The following is a 23,694-nucleotide window of genomic DNA, read 5'->3' as shown; positions in this document are numbered from 1 at the left end:
GGAATTTCCCTTAAAAAAAGGGAGAACTTGGCAGCTATGTCTTTAGCTTGTCTTAGCATAACTTCTGAATGCAATCACAATCCCTCAGCCAAAGCTGCCACACAGAATAGCTGTGATGATGCAATAGCCTTGTTCACATATAGCACTAAGTCATGATTTGTTAAGCCAAAGTTTGGTTTGTTTGACCATCCGGCCTTAGCCCAGCTGATTAATCATGGATTGCTGCATGCCCAACAAACAACAATGCGAAGTCATAGTTTTTTGGCTTACGAATTGTGACCTATTTTAACAAAGGTTTAGCACTGCATCCGAACCCAACAGACATGGGTTGCTTAAACATGGTTTGTTTGGCAACTCTACCAAAGACACTTACCAGCCTACAGATGCAAGAGGCAAGAGCAGCTAGAAACCAGTGGACAAAAAGCTTTCTTTTTGCCCCTCTGAGAAAGGAACAAACTGTATTTAAAACAAGCAATAGTTTAGCATAATGTGAAAATGCAGCCAACATGATACCCCGCCCCCACAACATCCTGCCATTTTTGGAGGAAGCTTGGGATTAAATATAATTGTATATAGAAATCATATTCTATCATTGGGACACCACTGTGGTAAAGCAATGTGCAATGAATTATGCTTAATGGATACTGCCAGGACCACAATATGGAAAGAAGTAATAGAATTAATACAAATTTAGTTAAAGCTTGGATGTGTGGCTATAGAAAGTCCATTGAGAAAAAATATTTTCACGCAATATCTAAGAGCATAAGAAGAAGAGCTTGTGTCAGGGACTGGCAGTACTCCTAAGGGTGTGCGGTGGAGGCAGGGGACCAAGATAGTAACCCAAGAGAGGGGACCAGTGATATATGGGTTTGACAATGCCCGCAAGGCAGGAGCCAGGGGAGGGGGAACGAGTCAGAGAAAGGTGCACCAGATGTGACAGAATAAAAAGAGGCTGTTCAGCCAACAGACAGGTCAATAGACTCCTCACTTTCTCCCACACTGCTGTCTCCCAGGACCAGGAGGGGCTCCAACTGTGACACCATGGTCTTGCTCCTGGTCTGTCACCTCCAGGTCAGACCCCATAAGCATATACGGTATATGAAATTAATAAACAGTTTCTGATACAGCATACTACAAAATTGGTGTGATGGTATGCTGTCCATGGTGGCTGAGAAATAAGTGGCACTGGCAGGAATAGTATAGGGTAGCCATGTTTCAAACAGTGAAAATCCGGACAGGAAAGTTGTTGGAAAATTACATTTTTTGAGCTTTTTTTATGGAAAATCAGCAAAAACGGAACATGGGCTGCCATACATCTGAATTTTCCCAGACATTTTTGCTGATTTTCGTCCAGACACTGCTAAAGACAACAGTATTCCAGATAAGTCCAGGAAATTCTGGACATATGGAAACCCTAACTGAATAATATAGAGTAGCATATCAATTATTGCCTCTTTTAGGACTACAAAAAAAGAAGCAACAGCAAACAACTTAAACAAAATATTACAAAAATACACAGTTACATATTAAAATGTTGTGTTACTACTAATATATATAAAGCAATATCAATTTGGTTTCCTTCCAACACACTCTTCCTTTTTTGACATGCATTCAAAAGGTTACCATTATTGCTATGATTAAGCATACTAAGATGTTATGGAAAGAAAGATAGGATATACCATTCTGCCTGAGGAAAAGAAAAGAGAGAGAAAAACAGAGGTGCTAAAACAAGAAGAGGGGAGGAAGAGGATTGGATCTACCATTAGGCTCACATGCCCAAGCAGCATGTTTTGGAGTAGCAAAAAAAATTACCAATTGTTTATATTACTGCAGTCTTTCTACCAACATGGGAGAAATGCAATTTAATGGTATAGTCCTAGTGGTGCAGCAATAATGAAACTGCTAGCACATTCGCAGAGCTAAGCAGGGTCCAGTATGGTTTCCAGTTGGATGGAGGATCGCATGCTGAGCTTCCTGCATTGCATTGAGTTGGACTAGATGTCCCTTGGGGTCCATCTTTTGCCTAATGAACCAAAATGCATTGTGTCTTTAGTAGGCAGGATGGATGAATAAGGGGAGCTGTTCAGCAGTGGAACAGACTCCCATGAGAGGTGGTGGACTCTCCTTCCTTGGAGGTTTTTAAACAGAGGTTGGATAGCCGTCTATTATGGCTGCTTTAGCTGAGATTCCTGCATTGCACATCAACATTAAGATTATATGATTCTATGAAAGCTCTGGTGAAGTATCTGCTCATGGCAACAGTAGCAAAGCACTGGGGAGTCTGAAGGAGGTGACAGTCTCATTGGTATTATAATGTATTGTACCTTGCATTGGTGAAGTTGACCCAACATTATGGGAAAATTGCAATTTACAAAATACATTATAAATATGTTATAGCCCCTTTTGCAGCATAGTTTTGCCTCTCTTCCAACCCATAGTTATCCAAGTGTAGATATTATGTGCTGTACACTTATTTCTTCTGGGTATTTGAAATACTATTTTTCCTTTTCGTGTGATTTGTACTTCTCCATGTTGAAGTATAGATGTTTGGATGCATGCCTGGAAATCAATAAAGATTGGGGGGTTTAATAGCCTTTGAACAATCCTATGTCCATTATTGCCCATTAAATAGGATTCTGACCTCTTGTGAACGTGCACTGCAGTCCTAAAGAGATCAAGCTAGCAGTTCCCATTTTTAAGGATAGAATACTGAACTACTACTGCTGCTTCTACAACCAGCGTTTTGTTCAGGAACAGGGAACCTGTGCCCCTCTAGACATTGTACAGCTCCCATCACCCCTGAAGATGCCTGCATTGCAGGGGGTTGGACTAGATGATGCTTGCGGTTCCTCCCAACTCTACAATTCTATGATTCTATGCTGGCAGGGGCTGATGATGGTTGGCATCCAACAGTATCTGGAACAGAGAAAGCTGACCCATGATGCTTGGTGAGACAGTTGCCTCAGGTGGCAGGCTGGGGACAGCTGGCAGAGATGGCAGATCCAGGCCCCTGAGGCGTATGACATGCCACCCCCTGTGCTTGTTGCCCCCTGCTGCCTTCTCCTCTCTAGTTCCCTTTTTTCTCTCCCACCACCTTCAGCATTCCAGGGTTTTTCCAGGCTGCCTCCAGGTGCTTAAGGCAGTGAAGGAGGAAGAAGAAGTGAAGGCAGTTGAGGTGCCATTTACGGTTTTGCCTCACACAGCAAAGCATCCTGTGCTGACCCTGATCTAGAGAGGCACAGATTTTCCATCCCTGGTGAAGCATTTACTTTACACTACCTGTGTACTGTGCAGACTATAGATGTGATAAAACATTTGTCCACCAGATAATTTTAAAAGCATCAATGGATATTGGGGGGTGGGGTGGGAGCAGTTCAAAAGAATTCTGAAAGTAAGGCACCAAAGGAAATTCAGTTAAGGCTAAGATAGTGAGAGCAACAGGATTTCTGAAGGAGGGAAATAACTTGACAAATAGAAGAGGAAGTTCCTCAGCTTATAGAGGGCAGCATGGAACTAGGCAGATAGATGGGAGGAAGAGGGGAAGAAGGAAAAGACAAAGAAAGGCAGTAGATGCAAACAGAAGACCAAGTGAAAAAATGAGAGAGCAAGCTCTTCTGTGTTGTGACGCTGGCTATGTGGGAACCATGGCATCACTGCCCCTTCCCATGTTGCAAGCAGCTAGGTGAAAAGCCTCAGGCAATGTGGTCTGTCCTTGCTGTGTCTCTTCTCCATGCCAGCATTCGCAGGCAGCTCTTTCCCAGCTGCAGGATGGGCTCCTCCCTCTTGGCCCAATAATGCAGTATGGGGCTTATATGATAAGAAACAGCCACCAAAGAAAACAGAGCATCAGTGGTTGGAAAGAGCCACCAGGACAAGTCTCAGTTCTGAGTACCAAGAATAGAAACGTGCTGTGTGTCAAGAAGTATAATACTGGAGATCAAACATCAAAGAATGCAGACACACTGACACATACGAGCACTCAAAATAAACAAAGAGAAATTCATTGGAAATGCTCGATACGACGATTCCAGTTGAGTATAAAGGTTGGGAAAGAAGGGATAAAGAGGGGAAAGAAAGAAATACACGCCACACACTCAAAAAGAAATGAAGGGGAAAAGGAAAGGAGGATGGTATGTGGTGGAAGATGCAATGTCAAGAAAGGTTAAAACTTTTTTTTTTTAAGGACAGGATAGATTTGAGCACTCAAAAGGAGACAATGGACGAAGAAAGGTTGAATGGGAATGCATGAAAGAAGAGGAGATGAAGAGGAAGACTGCATTTCACAATACTATGCAATCAAGAATTGGCAGCCAAGAGTTATTGTGCCTAGACTGTAGAGGGATTGCAAAGATGTAAGAAGTCCAAACGATAGTTATGTCTGCCATCAATAAAAATAACAGATACTGGGGAAATCACTAGTCATTTTTATATTTCTTGATGTTGTGACAACCAGATAGCACTCTATTTTTTACTATTTCTGATTTCACACTGATAACTTTCTGAATTGTGATTCTAAAGGCTTATATACAACCAAACAGCTAAAGTCAAGGAAATGTTAAATCCAGGTTGCCAGGAATACCTAAAATGACAAAGCAGGTGAGCGCTTGTGTGCTGTCAAATTGGGAGAGAATTATATTTGCCAAAGAAACCTACTTCAAAACCTTCAACATTCTACAGAACCTTCTGTTCAGCTAAAATTGCTTTTGTTTTGCTTTTTGCTCATTTTTAACCTGAAGGAGCCCAGGCCACCATTTTGCAATATTTTTAATATGCATCGCTTTAATCTTTTGGATTCAGCAGTATACACACATATCACATTTGGCTGGTGGGAAATACTATCATGTTATCCTGTATGGAAATATGCATTTTTATCATACATGACACAGAGAAGGAGACTTGTGGATATTTGAATATATCTATTTCCCTTAAGAGACTAAAGACTTAAAAATGCAGCAGCAATTGTTTTCATTTACACAGTACTTATACTGACTATATTTTACTGTGATATCATCATGCAGAGAACACAGAGCTTGATGTTGTATAACTGATAACAGATTCCTTCCATTTCTTAAAAGATATATAAAAGAAGCATTGATATGTGCTTCTCCAATTTTTTATACAACGTTTTCTCTGCTAGGAAACAAGGGGTGAGACCTGGCAATTGCAGACAGGAAAAATGAAAGACAACAAGTCTGTCAGAATCATTTTCTTCTAGGTTATGTTACTGAACGCCTATTTCAGACTTTGAAAGAAGCAGAGTGAATTCTTTCTCTCTCTTTTTACTTCCTTGCATGAGTGAACTTAAGTACTAAAGCATAAAGTTAAACATCTCTCTGAAGCTAATAAATTTTGAGAGAAAGAGAGAGACTCATCATTCTCTTTATTTTTGGGGGGTTTCAGGAGTGGAGGCCAATACATCAATGAACACACACTAGCCTATATGAACAGCTCCACTTCCCAGGGTTATTGGCATTTTCTAAAAATATACCTAGCCACCTACCTACACTGAGGGGGTATGTATAAGTCATCCAGACTTTATAGTGGCCCCTTACTTTCATGAAATCTTTGAATGGTATCTTCATGGTATCTTTCATGAGGTTCCTTGACTATATGTCTTTGTTAATCGGGGATAATTTCAAATGTCTCCCACTCTGTTGTCAGAACCTTCTTTTTCTGATTTTCATATTGTGATACATATTTCAAGCACTGCCAGCAGAAATGTTAAAATGTAAGAATCTTTAACAGAGTTTAGCAATAAATAATAACAGATGGAGACATCATGAGTAAAGCCTATTTTAGTTACAAATTACTTATTGAGAATCTACAAGGTAAACACCACAGGCTCACGGAGACAGCCGTGTGAAATTATAAAACAGATTAATCATGATCCTCACAATAGACAAAGAAGGTAAATGTGTAGATTAACTCAGTCTAGTTTGTTTAGAGAAATTTCCAGTACAATCTGATAGGTGCAATCACATTAATTCATTCAAATGTACATTAATTACGTATGGTTCAAAGCACTTTTCTTGCATTATTGACAGTTGCATCATTATCTGGCATTAAACTTGTGTGTGACCTTAATCTATTTATATGGAACCATCCTTCTGACGTGAATAAGAGTTCTCTTGAGTAAAAGGGATGTGGATTTCTGAATTTCTTATATTAGATTAAATATATGTGCAAATACTGAGTTTGTCATCTCAAACGTAAGTATTATATTCTTGATATGGTAAATGCTAAACCTTGTGCAGTATTCACATCACTACGAGACAACACTACAATTCTAAGGGCATCCTTTATCCACAGCAGGAAAGGAAGGCAAAGAGAAAGGAAGAACTGGGGGGAAATTAAGACACTGGAAATACATTGCAGGTCAGAGAGAAACAAAACATTTCTGTCTGGAAAAAAATCACTGAATTTTACTGAAATTCAACATAGGCAAACTATGCAGCCATGCACTTTTTTGCACACAACATTGTTGACATTTTCTACAACTGTCACCTACACTGGGCTAGAGATAACCAAAATGCTAGGTAATGCTAGGTAATATCTACCACCATGAAACAGCAAACAACACCAGTTTCCAGTTATATTAAAACTGAGCAGCAAGTGATATTGCTGATGTGACACAGGAAAAGCTAGTGCCTGAGTTTCCCTCCATCATTGCTGAGCAAATTATGAGGCTCTATCAAACAGCCAATCTTCAAGAAAATCTGTATGATGAGGTAATTTTATTACTCATTCATAGTGCCTTGTATTTGCTGGACTTAAAATAGACACTTGTACCCAGTGGCTTTTTATTACTGGAAGGAGGGTGGGGAGAGGGAATCACATACACGCCGGCCCTTTTTCTTACTCCTAGCAAATGGAAGCAATTCAATCCAACATGGGCTGAAACTTGAGTAGGTCACTGTACACCATGATAAAATTCCCTAATCCCTGAGCCAAATTTCCCTGAGCGGGCCCTCCTACTAGTCCTTCATTTTCCAAGCTGACTTTTCCATTCCCCAACCCTCTCTCTCCTGTTTCCCTCCCCTTCATCTCTTTCATTTCCCCCTACCTTACAGCCTTGATATCTGATCTGCTGCTGGGACTCAGGTTACAGTTTTTACAGCTTAGGCTGTCTATTGCTGTATATACATTCCTTTCTTTCTGCTCTGTCGTGATTACTTACCAGAGCTTATTTTACACAGGTCCAGATGAAAGCAGTTCAGATGAAGGGAAGCAGTCAAGCTGTTTGAACAGTACAGATATGTACCTACACAAGGGCACATTGTGTTCACAATGACATTTTGTTGCATACAGTGTTACCAGTTTGTTGTCACTATGCTCTTTAACTCTGTAAAGAGGAGGAAATCCCTCCAATATAGTCAATAAATGAAGAATTATTCTCAGAATGGTAATCAAGCCGTCCACATATGCAACACACTCGGATGCCAATCAGCTTAAAACTTTCATTATAATTTAAGACCATTCTGGAGAAACCCACCAATCCTATTAAAAGAATGTGGTCTCCAAGCTTAATAAGACAACTTGCTCTGGTATGTGGTCTAGGCTGTCTGAAAGCTTCTGCTGTTATTCACCTTTCAGCCACCCAAACTATAAAAACTGTCTCCAAAGCTAGGTCAGTCCACAACCTTGGAGTCAATTGCTCATACAGCTAAAATTCTGATTTATTTATTTATCATAATACTGTTCAACTACTAACAGAGGCTTAAGGAAAGAAGAAACTTATCTGATTAAGGGTAATACAAACACTTAATATCATGGCCTTTTTATAAAAACAAAATGTGAGTAATTTTTCCTCCTTACACACACACACACACACACACACACAGTGTTGTTTTTGTTTCTTCCTCACCATTTCAGACAAACATCTGTTATACTGCAGAAGAACAACTATCTCCCAAACCACCAAGTGTGCCTGCAGCCAAAGTAAACAAAACAAACCCAGAGGATCCAGCACAGTCAGCCTTTATATCCAGCCAGGATAACATTTCACATGTTTTGATTAAAATTAGCTAATTTGTAATCCTAGAACCTATGAAACTTAAAAACTGCAGTCCACACAGATTGCATGAAGCAGTGTCTTAAAGGGATAATGCATAGTGGGGCAATTTTCTGTGCCCACTGTTCCCCCTTCTTCTGCCCTCTTTAAAAAATACAGAAAAGAAAACAAGAAAAAGAAAACAAAAACAAATTCAAGCCCCATCCAGCTGAGCAATTACTGTTAAGTTGGAGTGTGTACAATGCTTCATCTCAAGATATGGTGTCATACATGTCTCAAGGAAATCAAGCTGTTGCGAAGGAATGTAGAGGATCTAGTCTAGAGAATGAATAAATGTTATTGATATGCAGGATATTTGCTCTTATGCATGCCATCCTTTTATTCAGATGCCCATCTGCCTGCTGTTTGAACAAATCCCAAGTAAGCACAAAAAGAAGGACTACAAATATAGCAAACTGAAAGAACTTTCCCCAATATTAAATTAAGAACTGAAAAAGAACCTGAAGATTATCCTTCAGTTTGGTGAAAAACAAAACAGCCCTGTTAATCCACATGCTTTACTATCCTTATACTCATAGTAGATAGATGGATAGATACAGTATATCTTTTACAGCTCAATACATAACTTGCACATTTCAGGATGTAACAGCTGTGATCAGACCTATTGTGAATCAGCTGAATGCCACTCCATTCCACATTCAAAACTCTGCTGTTTTCATTATTATTGGTTTTTGTTTTGTTTTTTTAAAGCAAGTTCACCTCAGCCCTGCAACACGTGTAAGCCACAGGGTAAAGACAGATGAGAAGCATAAAATAAACATAGTCGTGGGCATTCTGGATAATAAAAACATGCAACAGAGGACCATTTCAGCTCAGCCTGCAACCCCGGGAGAAAAGAAGTCCTGAGGTGTGTTTCTGAGCAGCCGCTGCTATGCTAACATCTGGAGAGGCAGCCCACAGCCCTAGCTCTGGAGCACAGCTGGATGGGCATCGTTTCCTGTCAAGACACTGACTTTCTCTCCTCCGGCCCCAACCTTTCCAAACAAACCTGTAATATATATACTGGTATATGCATATATATATATACACACACACAAAACACATATGCATGAACCTTTTTTTCGGACAGCTCTCTTTCAACACAACACTCCTCTGGTTTGATTAACTGTGAAACGAAGCATGGAAAACAGAAACGGAGCAAGCAAAAGAGAGGAGGAGAAGGACAAGAGACCCTTGTGTCCAAAGCACAAGAATGATGTGCAGTTCAGACCATAACATTTCACTTTGACAATTTAATTACACAGTTGCAGCAGCTGGCTACTGGAAAGGGGGGGGGCTGCCGAGAGGAGAGGGAAAGACAGGACTTAAATGACTTCCCTTCTTCTTAACTTTAACATCCTCCGGGTTATTTGGCATAGCACACAAACAAAAAGGAGGCGTCGCTGAAACCTCTGCGGGGTGGAAAGTTTCCTTTAAGCAAAAAACAAAAACAAAAAAACCCCACTGATGGTGATTAAGAGCAGTAAATCAAAGCTGCTCAGTGACCTGGCTTTGTACGTAGCCTGCGTGAAGTGGTCTCTGTTTGCATTTCAGGAGAAAGAGTTGGGACGTATTTCGTGCCGGCGCTGTTTTTTTATTCTTATTATTCTTATTTCCAAACCAGAAAACAAAACCCGAGAAATCCCTTATTTATATGGCATCTCCACGCACGGGGGGCGGGAGGGGTGTTTGCGAGGAGCCTCCCCCATCGCTCCTTTTTCCCTTTTCGCATCTGAGAGAGAGAGAGAGGAGAGAGAGACAGAGAGAAGGAAGGAAGGAAGGGCGCGCGCACATACCTTCATCTCTTCATTGATTTCCCTTTTCACGGGGTGAGCCGGTTTCCTGCTCCTTTTATTTTCCGGAGGTCTCCCTTCTTTCTCCATTTCTGCCATTTTTGTGTGTATCTACTTTGGCGGAGATGAAATGGCTGCTGGTATTATTTGGGTTGGTGGGGAGGAGAGGGGGAAGGTTGTCGAGAGGGAGGGAGGGAGGGAGGGAGGGAGGATGGTGGCCGGCGGCGGCGGGAACCAAGGAGGGGGGCGGCGGCGGCGGCTTTCAGCGCTGGGCGAAGGCGTCAGCGAGTGTCAAGAGGAGAAAGCGGCTCTCCGCTGGGCGGCTCGGGGATGCGGGCGGGCGGGCTGGGCTGTGTGGGTCGCGCCGGCGAGTCAGCCATCTTCTGCCTCGCTGTTCGCCTGCATGAAGGGAGCGCGAGAGAGGCTCGCTCGGCGTGCGTGTGCGGTGTGTGAATGCGAGAGGGAAGGAGGGGTGCGGGGAGAGAGGAAAGAGAAAGAAAGGAGCCCGGCCAGCTTCTTCTGAGGGAGATTGGGGGGGAGGCAAGCAAGCAGGCAGGACGGCCCCCCTGCCCAGGCAGCAGGCGGGGCTTCTACTGTCACCAAATCCTCCGCCTCTTCTTCTTCTCCTGCTGCTGCTCAGGCTCAAATTCAAAGGGGGGGGAGAGACTTCTTATGCTTCAGTTGTCATCCTCCTCCCCCGCGGGGACGGTCGTCCATGGCGGAAAACACACCAAGGCTCTATTCTCTCCCGCTACCCCGCGTCAAACGCGCAACGCTCCCCGTCACGCACAGACAAGACAGGCAGACACCGTCTTCGGTTACACGCTCTTGCCCACCACCACCACCACCGCAAACATTGTGACAAAACAAAGTGGCCGGGGCAGCAGCAAGACTTCTGTAAAAACGAATGGTTTTGAAACGCCCTCAATCCCCCTCATCCAGAGATACACAACACAACGCGTGCATGCGTGCGAGGCTGTGTCCTCCTCAGACCGTGTGTGTTTGAGGGGAGATAATTGGAAGTGAGGGTTGCCTTCGGCTGGGGAGCGAACCAATGGGTGGCAGGAGCAGGATTGTTTGTGTGTGTGTGTGTGTGTGTGTGTGTGTGTGTGTGTGTGTGTGTGTGTGTGTGTGAAGGAGAGAGAAAGAGAGAGAGAAGTAGGCGCGCGCGCGCCAGCCAGCGACCCCGAAGCAAGCGGCCAGGATGGATGGAAGATGCTGCGCGCGCGATACTGGCTTGGCCGCCTGCCCGCCCGCCTGCCTGCGTCTCTCTCTCTGCAGCGCGATTTCACCTTTAGGGAAGACGAAAAAGTAGTAGTAGAAGAAATACACCCATCACCCAAAAAATAAAAATAAAAAGACGTCGCGCAGAGAAGCTGCCTGCCCACGCCACTCTGAAAGAAATGCATCTGTCGTCGCCCTGAAAGCACTCCCGCTGGGGCGGAGTTTGACGTTTCCATGGGTGGGCGGCTTTTGGCTAGGGGCTGAGCGTCTGAAGCCGCGCTAGCATCCGAGAAGCAGAGGCATTCGCGCAGGAGGAGAGGCTTTTGTTGTGCGTGGTTTTGGCGGGAGGAAGTCTTACGCACGCCCAGACTGGGAACGGCCCTTCCAAAAAAGAAAAGAAAAAGGCACTAGTCCTCAGGGAAAGGGCCGCTTGTCCCAGAAGCAAGAGGAGGGCTCGCCCCCCCATTCCTTCCTAGGGATTAATGCGAGCCATCAAGGCTTTGGCCCAGAGCCCTTTCCCTCCAGTGCCAACACAATCAGGTCCAGAGCGTGTTCTTGAATGATAAGGCGGAATGCATTTGCCTGCCCCCCCGCTCTCCCCACAACCAGACCCCCCCGTCAGAAGCACGTGTCCGAAATCAGGGGGGGGGGATTTCCAGGCTTGAGACCTATCTGTGCCTGATAATAAATTGATGATGAAGAAGATGTAATAACTATCTTAGACACACAGTAAATGCCTCTCTATTCTGTGTGGACAGTCCTTTGTCTCATAAACATCATTACCTCCTTCCTACCGTACCTCTTGCTTGAAAGCAGCCCCCAAATAATTCGGCTTTGCCCCCAATCGTTCTACAAAGGCAGGACTATCTGGTCCCAGCCGTTAGTTTGGAAAGTAACCTGGAAATTAAACACCCGGTCCCACTCCATTAGCAGCGCCCCTTCCCTCTTCCTCACGTCGCACGTTTTGATCTTCTATAGATCCAGGTAATTTCCCCCCGAGAAGCAGACTCACTCTATCATTTTTAAAGGCTTTGCTTACATCTATTTTGTTTCTGTCTTTACAAGCTTGAAGAGGAAGGTGGGTGGGTGGGGGGTGATGTGTGGTGCTGATAATAGGGTGAACTTGCAAAACGAAGCTCTGAATTATTGCACACAGTGAAGGGGGATACCTTGATTATTCCCGATTCGTGCTTTCCTACACTTTGGCAGTTCATAATTACCTAATACAATACAATATGGGGGTGTCCATTGTTCCATTAGTCAAAATTGTAATTGTGAAGGAATTTGTCATTATGACTGCAGCTGAGCTTAAAATTATATACCTTTTTTCTTAAATAAAAAAACTTCAAAAAATTAAAGACAAAATGTGTTCAGTGTAGCTATGAAGACTGAGGCTCTCCATTAAAAAACAACAACAACCTCCTTTCGCCTGTCAAATCTAGCAAAGTTCGTTTTATACCTTACAATGTCTGATTTGCATTTCTGTTTAAGTTTAGACATGAGCTAAAAAAGAATAAGGCTTTTTTGCTGGATTCCTGACTAGAATGTGCCACATTTGACTCTGCTAAGACAGCAAGGTAGAAGTACTTCAGCAAAAATAGAGATCTGAAAGACATTTATGGTAGAAGGCATCAAATCTCTTATTCCAGAGAATCTCACTGAAGTCCAATGGAATTTGCTAGGATGTACTCTGAAAGTTGGATGGGGAGAGTGGGATTCATCCGATAACAGCCTTAAATCCCTGCTGGTCTGAAAAGCAAGCAAGCAAGTTCCATAGACTGCAATGTAACTTGTTTCCAAATGTGCAGGGAGATTGCCAGTGATACTCAGTTAATCGTTGTATTCAGCTTTTAATCTGTAAAATGTTTTACAGCCATTTTAATAGTAGCAATGATAAATTGTGTTTTAGAGCATTTCATATTGTCCACTACATAATCCTTACTGCCTTCACCCCATAGATACAGGTCACTATTATTATCTCCATAACAGAGTGGTGGGACAGTAGATTGTTGCAACCACCTACTCGGTTCATGACAGAGGTGATACCTGGACTCTGAGATTCCTGGTTCAAGTTTTTTGAACTGTGAGAACAGGATGGAGCTTTGGACTGTGAGAACAGATGGAGCTTTGGCCTGATCAAGCAGACTTTTCTTGTGTTCTTAGCCATTACATTGCAGGAGCTCTCAACAGCCTCATCTTTATTGCCTTTCGACCCTAGTACAAAAATGAGGCTGGGCAATAAATAGGGTATTGTCCAGGTCCACATAATACCGGTAAGTCTACAGTAAAAGTAGAACTTGCATTCAGGGCTCACAATCCTCACCCACCTGTGCACCAGTTCATAGTAATTTACAGTGCAATCCTATAGGTGTCTTATTAGAAGTAAGCCCTGTTGAGTTCTATAGAGCTTACTCTTAGGTAAGTGTTACTATAGGCCTGCAACCTTATTTGGAAAACACAGCCTTAGTGTAATCAAGCAATTGTCTAGTATTTTTACACCATTCATCAGCCAGAATGACTTGCTATGTGCAGTATATATTATTTTAGGCTGTCCCTATCCTCAGTTTACATTCTAAAATAAACTGCATGAAAGGAAAAGAGAATAATGGGAAGGAAAAAGGAAAGCAAAGTGGGGTATAGGTAAATATAGAATAACAATACAAAGTAAGGCAAAGTAAGACACCAATTCTTAAAGTGGCAAACGTCTCATAACAGCTGGATTGGAAACGGCTCAGGGAGAGACATTGAAAGCAGCTGGTCTCTCAGCAGAACCAATGGTGTGGGTTTCACTTCACTTTCTTCTCACAGGAGGAAAACAATTACAACTATAGCAAAAAGCGCTGGGCTTTGAACAATGTAAGCTCTCCCTCACCAAAGAAACTTAGAAAAATAGTACCTAGTAGCAAGCAAATTTATTTGAATATGTGTGATATTGATTCAAATCAAACTCATTTCCAAGTGAGTTGCTTGAAATCTGAGCCTAGAATTGTACTCCAACCCTATTAAAAATATGTAGGAATTTTGCAATTTTATGCTGAATAAAACAGTAAACACAATGGTTTTGCAATAACTTTTTGCTTCATCAACAGGCCAATTACACAAATTAGAATCTATAAACCTTCCTCTTAGAATTGTAGCTGTCCATACATGAAACACAACTGTGAGTGGGTGGAATGTACTTGTAGCATTTTAGAAATTAAACATGTCTAGTCGAGTGTACAGTGTGGATCTGTGGCAGAATTTTTACAGCCAACCTTCTCCATAGTTAGGAGAGTGGATGTGAAAGCAGGTGTTTAGGACTACATAGCCTTAAAATCAAGTGTTCCAGCTTAACAGGTTTCTGACTCAGTTGGCTTTTATTTTGGGTAGAAGGGGAGAACAGTAATTTCACTATTGTGCCAAAATGATAATGAATCACTGAGGTTCTTTTTAATACATGCAAGCATGTCACTATGCCTGTCGGTTTTTAATATACTGTTCTAGACAGAAAAATATATATATGCATGGCTATAAACCTATCTCAGTTTATATTTCAACAGGTTCAGCTTTAACCCTCTCATGCTAAATTTTCAAGAAACTCCTAGCTTTCCTTTCCAAGCATTTCTTAAATGTACAGAGCCTCTCTCTTGCTTTGGAGGCAACAAACTTGTTTTCTTGCTTTCAGCTCCTTTTCAAAGCCTGGCTCTTTTGAACTTCCCACTGATTTTAATGGTCTTGCAACCTCCTCAGGAACTGTCCTTGGAACCTCCATTACAGTGAGGCCCGCTTCATGTGAAACAAGCATCACAATGCATGATGGCTTCTTGAAATACCTTTGCATAGCAGCTGTTCCACATGATGAACTGTTCAAGTGCAATGGCCTGCCATAGTGACTCTTCGATTAGGTGGTTTTCTTCATACCAACAGAAACCAGCAACAGGATGTTTTCTGTGGCAGCAAGGAGACAAGCCACATGGTGGCAGCTTGTCCACAGGAGAAGCTCCTTTCTTTTGTTCCTCATTTTCTTAACCCTTTAACTCAGTGACAAGCAGAGTCTCTCTCTTTGCATAAGGCCAACCTTGCAGCTGGTGGTTTACAACTACAGTACTATGCTGCTGCTGCTGTAGTAGTAGCTGTTGTTGCCATTCTCGCTGATAACAAACTCGGTGGTTGTGTGACGATGAACTAAAAGTGAAATAGGACCACCCAAAAATAAAGTATAAACTTGGGGGTGCCCTCTGTACAAAAAAATACCTAAGTTTGTGAATTAAAAGGAGGGGGGAACACACAGCAAAGTGCTTGGAATTATGCACTTGTCAGTTGACGCTATGGGGGTCCCAAGAAACCTGAAGTCAGGTAGGCTATGTTAATCTATCCAACCTTTTTGAGATACGGAGTGTTTGTGCTACAATTAAAATCAGCTGCTAACCCCAAAGTGAGAAACAGATCGGGAGAAGAAGGAACTGGCCTGCTTGAAGACCTAACATGTTATAGCACGGGTGTCAAACACAAGGCCCGGGGGCCAAATCCGGCCCGCCAGACCTCGTCATGTGACCCGCCGAGCGCCCCAGCCAGCGGGACCCAGCAGCGGGACCTTGCTGCTGAAGCGCAATGCTGACAAAGCTCCGACAAACAGCTGGGGCCTGGGGGGGGTAGAAAGGCGGCTGGAGCAGCGCTGCGTGGAGCACCCCAAGCCACAGCAGGAGAAGGAGGAGGCAGCTTGCCAGGTCAGCGCCCAGCAGCGCCGCACGGAGAGTCCCGAGCCTCTGCGATGCAGCAGTGCTCTGTAGCACTTTGAATCCTCCTCCTCCTGCCACGGCTCGGCGCCTGGAAACGGCTGCTGCTGCTGCTGCTGCTGCTGAAGCACAGACAAAGCACCCAGCAGCGCCGCGTGGAGGAGGAGGAGGATTCAAAGTGCTACAGAGCACTGCTGCGTCCCAGAGGCTCAGGACTCTCCGTACGGCGCTGCCGGGCACCGACCCAGCAAGCCACCGCCTTCTCCTCTTGCCTCACCTCCTCCTCCTCCTGCCGCGGCTCAGCCTCATAAACGTGAGCTCAGCAGCGGCTCAGCCTCACAAACGTGCAACTCTGAGGCTTTACGCACGTCTCCTAAAACGGACACCCGCTGCCTCACGCTGCACGGGAAATGCTTTTTGCCCCTGGGTCCCTTCGCGCTCTTTTCTGGCGCTGAATCAAGGCGGCGACCACCCCCTTCCCTTTCTTTCTTCCTCTCTCTCGTTCTTATTCTTTCTTTCCCTCTCCTTCCTTCCTTCTTTATCTCTGTCTTCTCTCCCTCTTTCTTTTTCTTTCCTTCTTTATTCCCTTCCTTCTTTCCTACTCTTCTTTCTCTCCCCTCTTTCCTTCCTCTCTCCCTCCTCCTCCCTCTTTTATTTCTTTCTTTCTTCCTTACTTCCTTCCTTTCTTCCTTCCGTCCTTCCCATCTTTCTTCCTCTCCCTCATTCTTATTCTTTCTTTCCCTCTCCTTCCTTCCTTCTTTATCTCTGTCTTCTCTCCCTCTTTCTTTTTCTTTCCTTCTTTATTCCTTTCCTTATTTCCTACTCTTCTTTCTCTCCCCTCTTTCCTTCCTTCCTCTCTCCCTCCCACTCCCTCTTTTCTTCCTCCCTCCCTCCCTCCCCTCCCCTCCCTCTCCTTCTCCTCAGAAACATAGGATGCTGCTTTATACTTCTGGCCCTTAAACCCTGGAACCAGGAGAACAGCTCCAGTGAGTCAACCTCAACCAGTCCCTTTGGTGAAGGGTGGTGGCTCACTGGCAGAACATCTGTCCTGCATGCAGAAGGACCCCAGCATCTCCAGGTACCAGTAGCTCTGCAAAGCTCCTGCATGAAACCCTAGCGAGCCTCCACTACCCAGTGCAGTTACCAAAAATCATTTTTCAATAAATTGTACAATAATTGTACATTTGAATATCTACTTGCCATTATTCTGACTATGTTAGTTATTACTTACATTATTACAAAAAACAGTAATAATTGAATGCAGTGACAATAATTTATGATAATAAAGAGTGGACACATAGTCCTACAGATACAACCGGCCCTTTGAGGGTGACCAAACTGCTGATGCGGCCCCCGATGAATTTGAGTTTGACACCCCTGTGTTATAGTAATTATATTGGAAGGGGACAAATAGAGTTGGGATGTTTTCCCAATGTCTATAGCTGTGTGCTCCCCCCCCCTTTATATAACTATAAAATGCAGGTTTGGAATTCGCAACTCCCTGCTGCTGTACGGCATATAAGGGGAAGGCCAGGGGAGCAGGGAGGGGGAAACTGTCATTTATCTCTTCTCAGCTTCTGAAACTCCTCCTCGATCCACAGAGAACTTTGAGCAGGACCACAAGGAGGCTACAGTTCCAGTTAGCAGGTGAGAACACCCTGCAACATTTTCTTCAGGTCTTACTGTTGTTGATATTAAAAAATTAATTGTGTGATTCCCCAAAGGCATATGTACAACCTTTCTTTTAAAAGACTGTTATACTTCTGTTGTAGTGAATAACAAAGCACTCCTAGGTCGTAGGAGTTTGTCTGCGGACAAACTCCGGCTCCTTCGGCCAGTAAAGCAAGATGAGCCAGAGTTGTTTGCGACTGGACTTAACTGTCAGGGGTCCTTTCCCTTTCCTTTTATTTTCAGTGAGCCTATCCTTTAATAAGGGCTGTACTCTTAAAGGAGTTCAACTTGAACATGAAATAATTCAGTCATTTATTGTCATGAATCCCATGGAGAAATCCTGGTTGAAGGGACAGAAGGATTAGGATGAAATCACTTTAGTCTGATGAAGGGTAGGGACCTAGGAGTTCATTGGAACCATAGCTGCCCCACCATTTCTGGATGTCATAGCAGAGGAAGCAGCTTCACCTGATCAAGACTCCATCCCACCTCCTGTCCACGAGGTTGCTCAGGTAACCATGGAGCCATGTGAGCCTGAGTCGGAGAATGAGCTGGCCCAGATAGCCCAGGGTTCGTTCCCTGGGATACACTGTTGGGTGCACCAGTACAAGCACCACCACACCTGCAGGAGTTCCTGCTTGCTTGCCCATCCCATTGCTTGAGATGAGAACTGCACAAAAGACTGGTCACCACATTATTCAAAAGAAAAGCCTGGGTGCGTGTCAGGTGTTAGGACGGCTTCTTAGCTTGTGCCTAGCCATATATCTTACAGCTCTGCTTTTGAACTTATGAACTGTGCAGCCTGTAACCTGATATATGTTTTAACCGTGTACTGACTTCTGGAATAAAGCCTTTGGGAATAATCGAGTCCAGAGTCTGAGTACTGTGACTGAGTGTGGGAGCCAGGACATTTACTAGCTAGCTGTCTTAAAATCCCCCCACCCCCCGTGTAAAATTATATGTGTTATATCTAAGACTGTCACAAGAACTCTTATTAAATTAATTGTATGAGTTTTAGAAAATAAATCTATCAGTTCAAATTTGTGTATATGGGTGTGCATAAATGTATGTATAACATTTAAAAAAAACCACTTGCTATTAATGGAATAAAATTGATTAAAAAGGAAATGGCCTAAGAATTACTACCTTCTAGTTGGTCTCATGCCTTCATGTTTTCTGGGAATATTGAGCTAAGTTTTTTTCCCCTTTGCTGTTGTGATATTGTTCTTCATTCCACCCCTATTCATTCACTATGAAATCTTGCATAAGGTCTTTCCAGCTCCCCAATACAAGGGCATGACTAGAATGATAAGTTGGTATCCTACCTACCTCTATGGAGTACACACTGAATCAACACCTGCACAGAGATCCCAGGCAGAGCCAGTGCTTGCATGAAGACTATATATTCTGGATATTTGGATCAGGCTGTACTGAAGATGACTAAATAAGATATTTGCAAATAATTATTTATTGTGCTTATGTGTATATCAGTGGTGGGAAACCTCAGGCCTAGGGGCCCAACTCTGATAATGCCTTTTGCTTGCCTGGATTGAGGACAGAGAAGGGCAGTGGCAGATTTTGGGGTCTCAAATTTCAGTGGCACCCTAACAGACAAGAAAGCGTTTTCTGCATGCAGGGGTGTCGGAAGAGGGGGGTTTAAAAGGGCACTCCGCCCCGGGCAGCGCGATCGCGAGGGTGCCATCGCGGCTGCCCGCCCTGCCCACGCTGGGCACCCTGCCCCCACGGGTGGCGTGCCACGCCCCCAGAACGTGTGGCTGCCCCGCCCCCGCCTGCTCTCCGCCCCCAGTGCCGGAGCATGAAGCTTCGCCACTGTCTGCATGTGCTGTAGAGGGAAATAGGGGTGATGTGTCCCTGTGCCAAAACGGTATAGAAGTGCTGGAACTAACCAAAGAGGTTCCAGAACTCGCACCTCTTTCCGGCTGAAAAAACCCTCCTGGTTTTATTATTTATACCCCTGTCTGGGTTTCCCCAGCCATTCTGGGTGGCTTACAGCATATCTAAAAACATAAGTAAAAACATCAAATGTTAAAAACCTCCCAATACAGGGCTGCCTTCTAATGTCTTCTAAAAGTTGTGTAAAATAAAATTAAATAACAAAACACCTGAGTTATTGCCCTGAAGTAGCATTGGAACATGGTTTCTACTGAAGTTTTGTCTAACTTGGAAGTTAGCATTTTGGGCTGTTTTCCTGGAATAAGCCTTTTAGCCTAGAACAGGCTCCTGAATCTGGTTTCTGCCTATGTTTTGTGCATCATTCCCATCTGGTCCAATTAGATTTTTTTATTTAGATCATTTGGATAGCTCCGACATTTTTGTTCCACATAATTTTTTTAAATAAAAAAAAAGCTATTATTGCACAGAATGGGGATTGTAATGTGGTTTCTGTGTGGGTTTTGTGGCATATTCCGTCATGCTTACTAAGTCCAATAGGACTAGTGAATTTGGTTTGTTTGGATAGGTTAGAAATTGATGTTCTGGGCCATTTTTTATGATACTGTTCCTTGCCTGAAATTGGTATTGGGAGTATGGTTTCTGTGGAAGATTTGTTGCTGCACCGTTTCCATATTGAAACAAAAAACAAACAAAAAATCCTTCCAGTAGCACCTTAGAGACCAACTAAGTTTGTCATACGGTAGGTATGAGCTTTCATGTGCATGCACACTTCTTCAGATACCAACGTCAGACCAACACGGCTACCTACCTGTAACGTTTCCATATTGTCCATTGTGAGTTGTGCAAATCTTTTATCTGGATTGTTCAGGAGTTCATGTTATGGGCTGTTTTTTATTATACTTATTGCCTGGAATGGGTTCCAGAACGTGGATAATAGCTGCCAAGTTTTCCCTTTTCTCGCGAGGAAGCCTATTCAGCATAATGCAGTTTCCCTTAAAAAAAGGGATAACTTGGCAGCTATGAGATTCGTGGATTCTGTGGATATTTTGTGCCTTATGGCATGGATCCCATCTACTCATGCATGACTGGTGAATTTGGTTCATTTGAATTGCTCGGAAGTTGGTGTTCTGGGTCACTTTTCCAAATTACTGTATATGGTCTGGATCAAGTATCGGAACAGGTTTTCTGTAAACTTTTTGTGGCTAGACTGCATCAATCCCATCTGTTTCGTGCGACTGGTGAATCTGATTTGTTTGGCAAGCTCATAACGGCCTCGAACAGGTACGCGGATGTGGTTTCTGGGCATTTTGGCATTTGGGGCCATTTTTCCTGTATAACATTCATGTCCCTGAGTGGGTATATCTGATTGTCGTTGCTGCGATTCTAGTCACGTGTGACTGATGATTTGGTTAGGTTAGGTTAGCTCTGGTGTAGCTGGACCTCTGCAGTCTTTGTGGCTTGGGAATCGTGAATTTTTTCACGCTGCATTTTGAAGCGTGTTGGAAAAGCAAGGAAGCGGCTCGCCCGCGCCTTTTCCGTCTCCCGCGTTGCGAACAGCTCTGCTCCTCCGCTTCCTCCAAGTAATGCCGCAAAGCAAAGAAGCAGTGCGAAAGCATCGAGGCTTCCCAGCCTTTCTTTTACGACACTTAAGATGGCTGCCTCCATGAAAGCGGCTTGTGGGCTCTGCGCCGGGGAAGCTACTTAAGAGGGGTTGCCGAGCCCTTTAGATTGGCTCCTTTCCAGCCACTGGATTCAGAGGAGTTTGCCCAAAACAGAACCGAAAGAAAGAAAGAAAAGTAGTGATTTTGGCTTTAGGAAGCGGCTGGGAGAGGGATGCGGAGCGCGCGCGGCGTTTGAACCGTTGCGAGGCGCCTCATGGGACGGGAGGAAGGCGCAGGCCCTTAGCCGGGTGTTGGACCGAGGGGAGGGAGCAGCTGTGGTGGGTCCCGCCCCGGAGTTCGCGGCAGGCAAGAGCTCGGGGCAGTCGGGGAAGGGCCCGCGTGGTTGGTTGCCTTGGGCTCCTTCGAAACAGGTGTCCCGAAGGGGAGCCGAGATGCTGCGCTCCGCGTTGCTGGCGCCCTTGGTTCGAGGCTGTTTGCGGAGGAGCCTCCCGCAGTTCCGCACGGGAGGAGCGGAGGGGAGGCAGCGGCGGTGCCTCTTCTCCGGCTCCCCCTCGTCCGCTTCTCACTGGAGCAAAGTGGTCTCCGAAGCTGAGAAGATAGTGGGCTACCCGACCTCCTTCCTGAGCCTCCGCTGCCTCTTGAGCGACGAGCTGAGCAACATCGCCATGCAGGTGCGCAAACTGGTGGGGACCAGGCACCCGTTGCTCAACACGGCCAGGTAAGCGCCCCTCGGGGCCTCTGAAGCATTGGGCACCGAGTTGGCTGTCACTTTTCTCGTACACAACCGTCCACTCCCGCAAGCGAGGTAAATGGGAGGCATACTTACTCTTACTCGCTTCAATTCCCCAGTCAGGTTTCCTATCGCAGCGCTTCTTCCGGTGTTGCAAAACCCCGGGATTCCCTTCATTGACCCGTATGGCCGGTCAGCATTGTCTAATTAGATTATGTAGCCCTGCTACCTGAAGCCTTTCTTTAAAACAACAAAACCAGAGGCGGCTTTATGTTGAATGGCAAACATATTTAATTTGAATTGTTTGTTGTTGTTATTGTTTATATTTAAGAACAAATCAATAAAAAACTATTAAGAAGAAAAGAAACCCAAAGATGGCAAGGATTGAAACGGGGACTTTCTACATGAAAATGAAATTTTATGAAGAGAGTTGTTTTAGGCTAAGATGTGAACACTCACTTAAATATAGGAATGTTCCTGGTTTCTGTGCAGAGGGCTCACGGGATACAGTTTTTTTCAAGAAACTCCATATAGGAGTACCTTTTCTGTTTATAGGTAGATCTGAGTGTGCTGGTAAACATCAGAAAACTTATGAAGTCTGCATCCTGTGAATTGCAGAGAGTGGTATTGAGTGCTAATTTTACTCAGAGTAGGTCCATTGAACTTCATAGATATGACTAATTTGAGTTCATTGATTTCAGTGAGTCTATTAAAAATAAAGTGGGAACTACTGTGTGCAACAGCAAGGCCCAGCCATGGAGCTAATTCCAGTATTACTGATAATATCTGAGTTTAGATGAAGTTATTACAGACTGGTCCTTAAGCTCGAAGACAGGCTTCCTCAGCCTTGGCCCTCCAGATGTTTTGAAACTACAATTCCCATCATCCCTGACCACTGGTCCTGCTAGTTAGGGATCATGGGAGTTGTAGGCCAAAAACATCTGGAGGGCCGAGGTTGAGGAAGCCTGCTCTAAGATGTCAAATTATGTCGCATTGAGTGGGGGTATGTGAGCACAGGACTGAGAGATTCGAAGACACTTGAAGGGGGTGAATGTGAGGCTGCAAGAAGAAGAGTGGCTAGAGTGATAATTCTCTTACAGGAAATGTAGATTTCATTTTAATCAGTCAGTATTTGTTTTGTTTTTTAAACAAAACTGTCAGGAAAAAAGAAAGTGAAATACAAATGAAAATCTTTTTTAGTTAATGAGCACCAAGTGAAATCATTTAATGAGGGCCATTTTTAACTGGTAGGGACTATAAATTAAAGGCCTTGGTAGTGAAGGAGACTATCTTGGTTATTGTTTAAACAAAATTCAAAAAATTCCTTCCAGTAGCACCTTAGAGACCAACTGTAATAAGGAGCTTTCCAAACTTTTCATGTTTGTGACACACTTTTTAGACATGCATGCATCATTTCATGACACAGTAACTCAGCAATCCAGAGGTTAAGCTAACCCCTTTCTAGCCCTAAAAGGAGCACAAGGAGTGTTCACGCAACATATCTACACACTGCAGTTGACACACTTAACGTGTCGCAACACATAATTGGAAAGCTCTGCTGTAATACTTCATGGGAAACAAACATTTAAAGGTATTCTGTTTGACATTGACTGATGGCTTTTGTTTATTCCTTCAACTTCCTAAGAAGCTACTTGTGTTGGAGATTTTTGTAGTATGCAGATTTATTTAAACTTCATCAATTGAGAGGTGGTTGATAAAACAGCTATGGGGGCAATCCAAACTCTAGGCTGGAAGCAATAGGGCTTGTTGAAGTATCATCACCATCACCTCATCCATGGCCCTGTCACTCATGCTGGTCAAGTAAAAGATTAGGGGGTGGGGTCAATAAAAAAATATCCCTTCATAGCACCAGCACTCAGACTGAAGAGGCTTCCAGGGGAAGATGCTTGGATCAAGCGCACTGCCTTCACAAGATAGTAACAGGACAAACTCAGGATCCCCTGGATCATGTCCC

The 23,694-nt window shown here is 44.0% G+C and overlaps 2 protein-coding genes across 3 annotated transcripts in view; one reads left to right on the top strand and one right to left on the bottom strand.

The window, feature by feature from the left end:
• The window catches only part of SOBP (sine oculis binding protein homolog), a 144,257-nt gene extending 133,414 nt beyond the window's left edge, over window positions 1–10,843 (bottom strand). For both annotated transcript variants that reach the window (XM_035109288.3, XM_035109290.3), the window contains exon 1: window positions 9,847–10,843. In XM_035109288.3, the coding sequence (XP_034965179.1) occupies window positions 9,847–9,942 (96 nt within the window). In that variant the 5' untranslated portion in view covers window positions 9,943–10,843. The remainder of the gene's footprint in view (window positions 1–9,846) is intronic.
• A 10,165-nt stretch (window positions 10,844–21,008) lies between these two features.
• The window catches only part of PDSS2 (decaprenyl diphosphate synthase subunit 2), a 71,357-nt gene continuing 68,671 nt past the window's right edge, over window positions 21,009–23,694 (top strand). Inside the window, exon 1 of the mRNA XM_035109292.3 lies at window positions 21,009–21,707. Coding sequence (XP_034965183.2) covers window positions 21,421–21,707 — 287 coding nt within the window. The 5' untranslated portion in view covers window positions 21,009–21,420. The remainder of the gene's footprint in view (window positions 21,708–23,694) is intronic.

This window comes from Zootoca vivipara, chromosome 3 (genome assembly GCF_965207765.1).
Source record: "Zootoca vivipara chromosome 3, rZooViv2.hap1.1, whole genome shotgun sequence".
NCBI lineage: Eukaryota > Metazoa > Chordata > Lepidosauria > Squamata > Lacertidae > Zootoca > Zootoca vivipara.
Note: the sequence above shows the minus strand (reverse complement) of the source record. Positions and strands in the feature narration are given on the sequence as shown.